Genomic DNA, 12,449 nt, shown 5'->3' with positions numbered 1-12,449 from the left:
CTGGGAAGAAGCCAGGCCCAGACACGAATGCTCTCTCTTAGAAAACGTGCTCACAGCCTCTCAGAATCTGAGGCTGAAAGCTCCTTTCCTTGCCCTGAAATCCAAGGACGCCAAGCCATGCTCTGAACAGCAAGGCGTGTTTCTCATGTGATCTAATGCTTTTAAATAATCATTATCAGCCATTGGTGGAAATTATTGACTCTGAGAACCCTGAGTACATTACTGGGAAATCACTTATGGACTGTCAAAAGCCTCTCCTACTCAAAGGTGGAAACTCCATCTAATCATCTTTAACCCTTCAGCCGTCCAATCCCATCTTTTAACATCCCTATTCTACCTTCAACATTACAACCTCCTTCCAAATCATTTTTTTTAATGTAAAGCTCATCTGAATTTGGTATGCTTTTCAACTAAGATATTCTTATGGCTAGAAAACCCCTGGAAATTTGGAGCACTTAAAAAAAAAGTAGGTTAACAACATTAAAATAATGATATTGGGAGGGGGAGGCAGTACCGGAAGCAGGCAGCGTCAAAGGCGTTTCCACATCCAAAGAGCGAGGACCACGTCTGTAAATCTTCCTGCCAGGCTAAAATCCCGAGTACCAGAAACACCTCTGCACTCATTCTGACAGCCCATGGCCCAGCCACCAGGTGGGACCACTAATGCCCCCATTATGTCTCTCTCTGCGTCCCACCCCATAATGGCTCTCCTACACTGATTACCACTAGGCTGCCCTGATGGGCTGCTTTCTTTTGAACGCAAGCAGTTTTGTCAAATTACTTTCTATTTCAGGAGGCTTAGTAGTTTCTGATGCTTCCATACAGTGTACATCAAAGTTTCAAATTTCCCCCTGGTATAGAGAATATAAATATATAATGGAAAATGGCTCAGGTGGTATACAGCTCTATTAATGTTTCCCTCTGTTTGTGAAGCTGTAATTGCTCATCCAAGATTATATATTTACATGTACCTCCATAGATATCTATATCTGTACCTCTCTCTTTATATACACACACACACACACACACACACACACACACACACACACACACACACACATATGTATGTGGGTTTTCTACTCTCCAAAAAGCTATGGTGCGGTGGTCTGTACCCCAAAGATGCCCCCATTTCTTCCCCTCCCCCATCATCGCCATCCCTTCCAAGAGAAAATAACAGATCTTGGGATTAAATGAGCTTTAAATATTTACTTCTTTAAATCGCTAAGTCTGACTCATGAAGATCGAGCCCCCACAAGAATGCGTTGTGCTACGTGTCTATGTCAGATGAAGTTCACAGTGAGGCCCAGCTGATGATCATTTGTAACCCACTTGTCACTCGCCCATCTTTTGGTGAGAAAGCACAGAATCAGATTTTTTTTTCCAGGCATCTTGGCTAAAAACCAACATAGAGGCATTTATACCCAGAATTACTTTTTGTTGTTGTTGTTCGTTTGTTTTTCGAGACAGAGTTTTTCTGTGTAGTTTTGGTGCCTGTCCTAGATCTCGCTCTATAGACCAGGCTGGCCTCGAACTCACAGAGATCCACCTGGCTCTGTCTCCCGAGCGCTGGGATTAAAGGCGTGCGCCACCACTGCCCGGTCATAATTACTTTCTTAATTGTTACTGTTACCATATGCTTAGAAAGAAAACCATCTCAACAGACAGATCACAACTCTTCTCTAACCAGGCAAACTATGAAGATAAAACACCCCAGTATTGTCTACTGTGAAGACAAAAACTTCCCAGCTAATGAAAACTCTACAGACTAATGGAGAAAATCACTTCATTGAACTTGTATTTAAAAGTCTGTATCAAAATAGTGGATAAAAATGCCCCAGAGTTCTCTTTTCAACCCCAAGTGCTGTTTTCTTCCGCTGGGCAGATGGACCCAGGCTTATCCTGGCACTCTTGGGTGAACTCCAGCTCGACACCCTGTTCTCTCATTCTTGGGAAGGAAGAGGGGAAGGAGCTGGTGTCAACAGGGATAGATGGATTTCTTTGCTGCTGTTAACCATGACATGATCCGCCAGAATCTGGGCATTCAGGACTGTTTACTGCTTTCTCTACTGAGAATTTGAGGGTATCTTGATGAACTACTTAAACTGATAGACTCCCCAGTTTTAGCACTTGAGACCAAGATAGGGGATCTTTTGGTATTGTGAGCTGGGCGTGACACTTCCACAGCATTGTGCTCCAGAAAACTAAGTGCTCTCTGAGGCCGTGAAATTACCCCTCTGTACTGTAAAGGGATGCGGTCAGAGGCTGGATGAGAATGCTCAGGAGGGAAACGTGCTTGCTGTCAAGCCTGACAACCTGAGTTCAATACCTGGAACTCGAAAGGTGGTGGACAGAACCAACTCCCACAAATCGTGCAGCATGTTGCCCACCTAGCTCCCACAAGAAAATAAATAAATACAAAAATTTCAGAAAATTTAATATATTAACAAAATCAGCAGCTGGGCTTGGTAGGGCAAGCCTGTAATTTCGGCTTCTTGGGAGGCTAAGACGCCACTGGACTGTAGTCGTTGAAAGTCAAGACTAAAAAAAGCCTGGGGATAGATGATACAGCCCAGCAGCAGGGCCCTCGCCTGACATTCAGGAGGCCCTGGGTTTGGTCCTGAGCAGAGATGCAGGAAGAGAGAGGGACTAAGGAAAAAGAAGGGGGAAGGGGAAGAAGGGTGTTTTTGAATAAGTGTGGAAGTGCCTGGAGAAAGGCCATGAGGTGTGTCTTGGCAAAATCCTTGAGGTGAGCTAGGAAAGCTAAATATAGTGAGGGATGAGAAAGGACTGGGTACAGGTAATGGACATGAGTTACGAAAGAGAATACAGAGCTAATTGTTTTTCTAGTTCTAACTGTCATGGATTTGTTTGTTTGTTTGTTTGGGTGGTGGATATGTGCATAAACTATACTCAGTACTGAAAGTGTAAAATTTAGTGTGAAGCTTCACAGTTTGTTTTGAATGTCAATTCTAAACGTACAGAAGTTCATTAAGTTGTGCAGACTTTGGGTCTGGTTAATTTTGGTGTGTGATATTTTTATTTCTTTGCATAGGTTTTGAAAGAATGAAGTTTATAGAAAAAGTGCAGAAGTGCCTGGGGGCAGAGCGCGAGTTTCATCTTGGCGAAATCTCGGGGTAAAATCAGCAGGGCTGGAGGTACTTCATGCATCATCCCTGGGTGGGCTGGGATGTGCACGCATCGCCTTCATTCATTGGTTGTGTGTTGCCCTGTATCTTGTTCGGGCATCCAGGATGTCTACCTAGCAGCTGCTCCAACGAGTGCTGGGTTCAGCTTTGCTGGTTCCCTGCTGCAAGGTGGCGCTCTGGATAGCTCTCCAACTCTTGGGGCTCAGAACATACCAATGGCAGCAAATGCAGTTCAGTCCAACAGGCATTTAACAGCCACAAAGTCTATGTGTAAGGCAGAGCCTTCTAAAAAGGGGTCCAAGGGTCTTGTCTTCAGGAGGCTTTCTCTGATGGAGAGGTAAAGAGGAGCTAATGGAAGGAAGAGTACCGGGAGACATTTTGATGGTGAGGAGGCAGTTTCCTGCGGGAGGTGGTGGCATGTGCGCCTTGAAAGTAGCTGGCAAAAGGTGCGGGCAGGTGGTGCGTGGGTGGGAGGCATCCCGGCATCCCGGCATCCCAGCGGGAGGCAGAGCAGCAGCAGGGAGAAAGTGGGGGGACAACATCAGATCTGGAGGGAGGGAGGAGGACTTCGTCCACGGTCTGGACCTCGGCCAGGCCTTGAATGCCACGCAGAAGGGTCTGGAATCTATCCTAAGGGACCGGAGAAGCATTAAAGATCCCTGATCATATTGGAAGAAGAGACTTTGTGCTGGGGAGGGAGGTAGAAGAGAGTGAGTCACAGGCCATTTTATCTCTTCTCTGTTCCCACAGTAGCTCGGAATTCAAGGGTGTGATCTGGATCAGAGCCGGTCATTTAAGGGACAGCAAGGGAGGGATGAAAGCCTGTCATTGTTTCGAATTGTGTGCTTACCCCCACTCCCCCCACCCCCAACCCCCACCCCCCCAAAAAAAAACTGCAGGCGAAGAGAAAAAAAATATTTGGGAGTTTTTAAGCTCAGTGGACCCCTTGACCTAAACTTGTGCTTACAAGTTCAGCATATTTCTAAGCTGTCTATCAAAACCCATTTAGAAGAATTCGGCCTTCTGAAGGCTTCCAGGCCTGAAGCTGTGGGCAAGATTCTTTCATGAAGAGATTGGCTTCCTCCCAAGACTGGAAAAATGGAGGTCGACAGCTCTTTCTTCTAACAGGGTGAAGACGGAAAAAGACAACACATGCCTCAGCGAGCTGGAGGTTCCTGTGAACCCCGAGAGGGGCAGGATAAAAGCAGGGTGACCTGAAACTATCATGAAAAATTCTGCAGCAGAATTCCTCTGCCCACTCTCCCTTGGTTTCAGTTGCCTGGAGCACAGAACAGCCAGATACTTGGCTTTGGCAGAGACACACAAACTCTTGGGCAACACGGTCATCAACAGAGCAGAATTGATTGTACTTCTATCAGCCTCAAACAGTTGAGACCGAAGTGACACATGGCTGGATGAGGTTCCAAAAGTACAGAGGAAACAGTTGCAGGGGCAAGGTGGCTCTGGATTAATAATGGCTGACTTGTTTGTGCGGAAGGGCGATCTCTGGCAGAAGACCGGGCAACTCTCATGGGGCGTCAACGGGCAAACACCCCATTTCAGAGATGAGAAAGTCGATTAACATATGGCAGAAAGAGGGGAACGGGCTTCCCTCTCAGAATAACAGTCAAGTCCATGGAGGGAAGGAGCTGAGTGTGTTCAAAGCCTTTTCCACTTGGTCAGATACATCCGCCCATGGTACCTGAAAACCTAGAAAACCCATTTTCATACAGCAGTGGAAACAGACCACCAACAGTTAAGTAAAATCCGTACTGATCAATGGTGGTAAATGCTCACTATAAAAACAAATTTGGGAACTGTAAGCAAAATGTTGGAACAGAAGTAGGAAAACTTGATGCTTGTGGAGTTAAGTCTAGAGAAGACACCCAAAGATGTGACCCTCCAGGAAAGGCCTGAGGGAAGAGAGCAAGGTGTCGGGAAGGCTGCCTACTACCCTATTGCTCAGTGCATGGTGAACTTCACAAAAAGGGTGAACAACGTTTTAGAACAACGACGTACCCAACGCTAAATAAGATGGCCCCACAGAGGGTGTGATGGGGGAGGGGTGTGTGCCAGGTAGATCAGAGAGGCTGACAGAGGAGGGGTCACGGCAAGCAGAGCTAGACCCCAGGAGGAAACGGAGGTGGGGGTTGGGAGACACTGGTGAAAGGTCCAGGCCCCTGTGGATAACTAACTGGGCTCTTCTTCTAAGTGGGATGATAAACTTTCAAAAACTTTGGAGATGTGGCACATGATCAGACTTAGGCTCTACTAGCTTATTCCGGATACTGTGCTGAAAACAAGCTGTGAGTGATGGAAGAGCAAATGCAGAAACATGGAAGCATTTAAAAGGGCTCGGGCTGCCATATGAGGATCCGCCAATGGTGTGGCAGTCATCTACCTCTCTCTATGCAGCAACACATGCACGTAACATCCAGGAGACGGGAGTCTGAACTCCCACTCACGGCCGATCCATTAGAGTGTTCTCCAGAAATCTCAGGAGACATCACCGGTGGGAGAAAAGTAATCAGTCCTCCAACGAAATCCTGTTGGTTCATTAAAAATGCTAACCCGCCGGGAGTGGTGGTACAGGCCTCTAATCCCAGCACCAGCACTGGGGAGGCAGAGGTGGGATGATCTCTGCATAGTGAGTCTCATGTTAGCCAGGGCTACATAAAAAACCCCACTAACCTAAGCAATATGCCACAACCACTCTGCATTACCATTTAGAACAAATAAATAGGCCCTAGGTTTAAAAAAAAAAAAAGGTGGGGGGTTCTGAAAAAAAAATTAGTTTGTTGATATCACTACTTAGGACCACATCAAGCTAAGACTGTAGAGAAATCACTTTTTCTAAACCCGATCATTCGCGATGCCAGATGGGTTCTAAAACTAAGGTTTCTAAGTCGGATTGGGACTTGGCTTTGAAGCTAGCATTCCTGTTTTTGTTAGTTAGCTCTGAAGGAAAGCATTTCAAAAGAGTCTACACACATGCTTCTTTTACCAACCTCCACTGGTGATACACAGTCTGTTAACTACCATTTATCAATCTAACACATGTAAGTTTACTGTGGAAATAAGCAATAGAGACTTCCAGGTTATCAAACACACGGTGCCACTGTTAAATACTGAGTTCCTATCAAGTCCTATCTATCTGTCTTCCTTTGGAAGAAACGTTTGCCTAACATGGTCCCTCCCTCTCCCGATGAAATTCCAGCTACTGACCAATTTTTCACCTTCCAAAAACAATGACTTCATGTTCGGCCTAATGAGAAAATATAGGGAATGATCCTCTAGTAACCTGCCCTTCAACATAAATTACGGAGCCTCTCTGAAAAGGGAGATGAAAAACTATTTTAATTATGACAATAATTTAAGCTCCTGCAGTCGAATGTAGCCATCCCCACACTAGACTCTCCATGGATGCCTGGCACTCCCCACCCTAAATATGTGACTCTTTTCTTAGCTCTCTGACTTTCTCTTGGAAAAAAATTCCTGTGAAGCATAAATCTTGATACTAAAGGATCTACCCATGTAACTAAATGTCCCATAAAATGAAAATACTACAAAACAGGTCCCTGATTATAAAATTCCAATTATTAAGCATAAAAATAGTATACAAACATATTTTATAGGCATGCCTTTCTCAGCTAGCAAGAGCTGCCTCGAGTCTCGTGAAATGCACTATTCTTCCTGTAGACATTCACACTGTGAAATCTGACCCTCAGAGAAACACCTGTTTCAGGTAACCTGTCTCAGGTAGCCTCCCTCTCACAAGGAAGAGGCATTGTTAGGTTAGAGAGCTGGTCTCTGAGAAACTCCATCAGGTGAGCAATACCCCAATGCCAGCCACCCAGGATGTGGCCCAGTCACGCCTGCCACTGCACAGAGCGATTTCCCTGAGACGGCTCTTGCTGTTTACAGTGTTATCTCTACAATCCAAGCGGTAGGGTGGAGTTATGAAACATTCTAGAAGGGAGCTTTGGAAATTGTCTGAAGTGTTTAATTCCTAGCTCCAGAGAGCAAATTGGCACATTAACATGAACATGTGTTATTCAATTTTTTTTTTCTATGTGAAGTTTTTAATCCACACCGACACTGGCATTCTTACCTATTAACCATTTAAAAGAGCATGCTGGTTAAAAACAGGTTCATAAAGACATGTGAGTGCAACTTAAAACACCAAATGCCTGCTGACTGGTTTATGAAAAATTTTAAGATTATCAATTGGGACTCTTGATGTTCATAATTTTCTCACAGACAGTCTTAAAAACTGGATGCCAAGTAAGTCGCCTCTTATGCAATGGACAATAATCACATTTTTCAGGGTTGTGTCTAGGAACCCCTTAAATTCAATTACAGTTCAGGGCAGTTCCTCTCATTTGCACAGACCTACAGTGTGCTGAGCACGCATCACCTCCGTGCATTCCACAAACGCTTTAAAGGCCAAAGAAGCAGTGTTTCTGCCCCATTACTCCCCAGAAAGCCTCATTAGAATTCAGATACTGTATGCGATGAAGGCCGGGAGCGGAGCCCAGGATGGCAAAATCCCCTGAAAATCCAGCAAGAGGCAACCTGCTGCCCTAGAAGAGGAAGGCCTCTCCCATAGGGGCGAGGGCCTCAAAAAATCAGGCTTTTCCAACCTTACCTGGTACGAGCAGTTCTCCTGATGTACCATCTCAGAGCATCCTAGGGCGCAGACCCTAAAGCTGGGCTGCTGGGCGAGGCTGCGCAGGGGAAGCGCCGAGCATCCACAGGCGCGGGAGAACGCCCTGGTTAGGCAGGGGCTCCCCGCAGATTAAAATGGATGCTGTTCCGCTGAGCAACCTGCGCAGTGGCGCTGCCTGTGCTGGGAAGCGGCGCCGCCACCGAGCGAGCTCGCTCTGCAGCCTCTGAGCTGCTCTGCTTCTCAGGAACCCGGAGGCAGGCTGCTGAGCCGAGCTGGGACCGGCCTGGGGGAGGGGGCGGGCGCATCACCCGCACAATCAGCCAATTATATTATAGGCACAAAGAAAAGGATCTGTCTGGGGCTGGTGTGACCTTCTGGTGCTTTATGAAGGCAGTTAACTGATGTGGAAACATTCTAGTACTCATTAAAGAGAAAAAGGCCAGCGAGGGAGAGAGAGAGAGACAGACACAAATCTATGCTGCAGTTGGACATTCCTAACTTGCGGCTGCAGCATCCTTCCTGGCCACTAAATGCTGCTCCGTTGGTGCTTATGAAAGCCAAGCCTTAAGGATCCTTTCAGAACTTTTAACATGCTAACGGGAAAACAGTCCATTCTGCATACTAACACGCAAGGTTGGTACTCGTGCTTCGGAGACTCGTTTTTAAAGTATCTTGTCAACTTTCTAACTAAAGGGCTTTCTTTATGTATTATTTTGTAATTTACAAAAACGATTCTTAACTGTTTTTAAGTCAAACAAAAAATATAGTGGAACCATTATTTCTATAATTTTGGGGTAAATTTATTAAAATGTTAGAACTGGTATAATGTATTCTTTGCATGAAAGCTGAACTCTAATTTGCAGGTCATTTTTTAAAAATTTTTCTTTAAGGTAGGGCCTTGCACGTATATATTGCCTAGTACTATGACTTGAATAGATAACATAACACAGATAATTCCTAGGACAGACTCCGAGAGTCTGTATTGGGAAGAACTTGGGACCTGCAGATCATTATCAAATGATCATACATTTCTGGGAGAAAACCAGTGCCAATCAGAACAGTCTCAAGTGCCACTCGAGGACTCTAGGGTACCTAGGAGGGAACAGGGAGGCCTGTAAATTCTTCAACCTAATTACACAAAGAGCAAAAACAATAAAATTTTCTTATTTGTACTCCTTGGTTGTCCCCAAACAATTCATTTTGTTGTTTCTTTTGTTTGTGTCTCTGTGGAGGGTGGGTGTGTACATGCCCTGGAGTGTGGGCGGTGGTTAGGTCAGTCCTTCCCTCCACCATGTGGGTTCCAAAGATCAAACTCAGGTCATCAGCCTCAGTGACAAGCACGGTAACTCAGCGAACTATCTCTCTCTCTGGCCCTTGTTGACATAACTGGTCCTCAGAAAAACCACGACTGGCTTCCAAGCATCACACTTTAAAGAAGAAAAGTTCCCAAGGCTAACATCTTAAGTTACTTCCTATTTTAGCTCCAGTACACCAATGTGCACACCCATTTCAGGTTATCTTATCTTCCTAAGAGAATAAAAAGTGATAGGAGAGGCCCAACCCTTGTGTTCTCGCTGGCTTTAAATTTGAGCAGCGGGTGGGTTCCAGGAATAGGCACGGTGGACATGTGTCCTGCAGAACCTCTTGACTCATTTCCCTCCAGTACAGAGAGAAGTGGCCATGTTGGACAAGGAGCACGTATTAGGAAGACCGGAGTCTGGGGGTACTAACAAGTCTACCCAAACATAAGACCGAAGAAAGACTACAGTACTGTAGGAATCAAAACAACCAACAACCCAGCCCACCCAGACTCAAGCCTCCCTACTGTCCACGCAGAGCAGAGATCCGTACTCGGAGTACAAGGTGGTAGGGGAGGTGAGTGGTACCCCACGCCGCCGTCCAAGACAGAGCAGCTCACTTCAAAGGCCACTGGAACGTGACTGCCACAATGGCCTTCGTCTCCTGACTCTGGTTCCTGAGTCTAAGACAGAGGATTAGGCTTCCACACAGAGCTGGGAAAAAAAAAAATCACATTCTGGACTCCGTTCTTCTCTAAAAAACTGGGGGTTCTGGGCTATATTATATAAGCTCCTGAAGATGTTTATCAAGTGTTGTGTTTTTTTTTTTTCTTTTTTTAAAAGTCTAAACATATCCCACTCTTCACAGTTGCTGTTCCAGAGACAGGGGAAGTGACTCAGAGGTGGCTTTGCAGAGAACAGATTTCTGACACTTGCCTCCCAAATGCTGTCAAATCACACCCCTCGCAAAAGGTATAAACAAGACAAAACCGGACGGATTTAGCAGGCTTGTCTATATAACTATCCATTGGAAAGGACTTTATGTTACAATTTAAAACACGACTTGCCAGTACAGGAAGAAGGAAGAAAGAAAAAGGCTTTAAACACAAACCAGATGCCCCGAGAACATTTCAGCTAAAACAGGTCAGAAAAGGACATTAATATTTGTTATTTTTGTCTAAAAATACCCACAACCTTTTCATTTTAAGTGCAGTCTATAGGGCACTGATTCTTCTCTTCAAATCTTTTTGTTTCATTTCCCGCTAAAACCATTAAATGAAGGACAAACAGGATGTCTCAGTGGGTGAGTGCTCTTGTGTGAAAGTCAGACCTCAGTTCGATTCCTGGAACCCACCCACATAAAGGTCCAAGAGAACAGATTCACAGACTTGTCCACTGACCTACACACACACACACACACACACACACACACACACACACTACACATTTAAAAACATGTAAGTATTAAGTTGAGTACCAGCCACTGTGCTGTGTATCTGTAATTCTAGTACAGAAGAAGCTGAGGCAGGAGGATTAAGTTTGAGGACAGCCTGGCCTATACAATGAAATCTAAAAACAAATAAAAGCCAAAAAATTTAAACTACTGATATTCCATTTTTAGATGGGACCCCCAGAAACTATTTAACCCCAAATTGTTGCCTCAAAGACATGTAAGATGAGCCCGAAGGATGCTGTTAACCGGCCTACTGCTGACAAGAGTGTCCTAGGAGGGAAAAGCAAGAAAGAAACACTGTTTTCCGGGGTCCTATCAACTGAGTGGTCTCTGTGTCCAAGAAGGCTACTTTTCCTGATCAACAGACAGTTTATCTCCAAAGTGAAGGTTTTAGGAGATGGGGCTGCTGGGAGGTCATGAAGAGGAACCCCCATGAATGGGATTCATGCCCCCTCAAAAGACGGTCCAGGCATCCGCTTGTACCTCTTACCACATTAAGAGCACCGTGAGAACTGGCCGTCTGCGATAGGAAGCAGGCCCTCACTACACACTGAACCTGCAGGGCCTTCGTCAGGAATTACCAAGCTTCCAGAAGAGCAAGAATGCATTTCTATTGTTTAGAAGTCCCCGAGTTTCTAGCGTAGAGCAGCCTGGATAGAATAAGACAAATGTTCAGTAGGACTTGGCAGAAACCAACTCACCTGGACTAGGCCAAAGCAGGCGCAAACCAAAATGAGTGTGGTCTGCTTAAATCTGATTCAAGGGATGTGCACAAGGAAGAAGAGTCAGAGCATTTCTCAATTAACAAACATGTTTATGCCACTATAAAATAGTTGTGTTTTTAAATCTCAAAAAAAAAAAAGCTGGTTTTTTTTTTCCTTTTGTGGTAAGTAGGAGAAACACAATGCAGAGCTGGTTTTTAATTTTTTTCTTACGTTTATTTTTATTTTATGTGTATAAGTGTTTACTTGCACATATGTATGCATGTGCACCACATGCATGCAGGCCCCACAGAGGCCAGAGGAGGGTCAAATACCCTGGGAGTGCATTTTCAGGTGCTTGTGAACTGCCTGTGAGTCTTGGGACTGGAACCTGGGTCCTCCGGAAGAGCAGTAAGTGCTCTTAACTTTCTGAGCCACCTTCCAGCCCTGGAGAACTGTTTCGAACAGTAAATGTAGTAGTAAAAAGTCACATTCACAGGGCATTCCAGCACCAGTTCAGAAGTGATGTGCAGGGGCACAGGAGACTTTCTGGCAGAAGCTACAAAAGCAGATTGTTCACTTACATGGATGTATGCATTTGTCAACCTTCACTGAGTAAAATATTTAAGATTTGTGCATTTTATTATATATAGTATTTACTCCAAAGGATGAAAAAAAAAGACCTAGTTACTCATTTTTTTTTTTACTCCAGTGAAGTATATGCAGGCTAAAGTATTTACAGGGAGACTTATTGATATATGAAACTTACACTGAGATGAATCAGATAAGTCAAATGAATTGATGGATGGGTAGAGGGCTACATCAATGGAACGCTCTGACAAAGCATGTTTAGTAAAACATCATTTCAGACTCTTAAGTGGTATATAAACCACCGCTTGTAAGAGGGTGAAGACTCATGGGCTCCGAAAAGAAACTAATATATAAATTAGTATTTGTGAAATGAATTTCCACTTTAAAATGAAATGCCAATGTGACTTTTTAGGATGATAAAGGAAGAGAAGTTGGGAGGAAAATTAATCCTATGGCCATCAGAGTTCTTGAATGCCCAGTCTAGAGAAGCGGGAGTTCCCTCGGCTGTCACCAACCCTGGTGTCACCTCATCACAAATCCTTTGAGATGCTTCCCCATCCTGCAAGTACTTTCCCAACAGTTCCCTTGACT

The 12,449-nt window shown here is 44.8% G+C and overlaps 1 protein-coding gene across 3 annotated transcripts in view; it reads right to left on the bottom strand.

The window, feature by feature from the left end:
• Schip1 (schwannomin interacting protein 1) overlaps positions 1–12,449 on the bottom strand; it is a 163,503-nt gene that overhangs the window by 48,299 nt on the left and 102,755 nt on the right. Inside the window, exon 1 of one of the 3 annotated variants that reach the window (XM_059265465.1) lies at positions 7,795–7,922. The exons of the other annotated variants lie outside the window; for them this stretch is intronic. Within the exon in view, the coding sequence (XP_059121448.1) occupies positions 7,795–7,824 (30 nt within the window). The 5' untranslated portion in view covers positions 7,825–7,922. Of the gene's footprint in view, positions 1–7,794; positions 7,923–12,449 lie in introns of those variants that run through there. 3 annotated transcript variants of the gene reach the window in all.

Source organism: Peromyscus eremicus, chromosome 6 (genome assembly GCF_949786415.1).
Source record: "Peromyscus eremicus chromosome 6, PerEre_H2_v1, whole genome shotgun sequence".
NCBI classification, from domain to species: domain Eukaryota; kingdom Metazoa; phylum Chordata; class Mammalia; order Rodentia; family Cricetidae; genus Peromyscus; species Peromyscus eremicus.
Note: the sequence above shows the minus strand (reverse complement) of the source record. Positions and strands in the feature narration are given on the sequence as shown.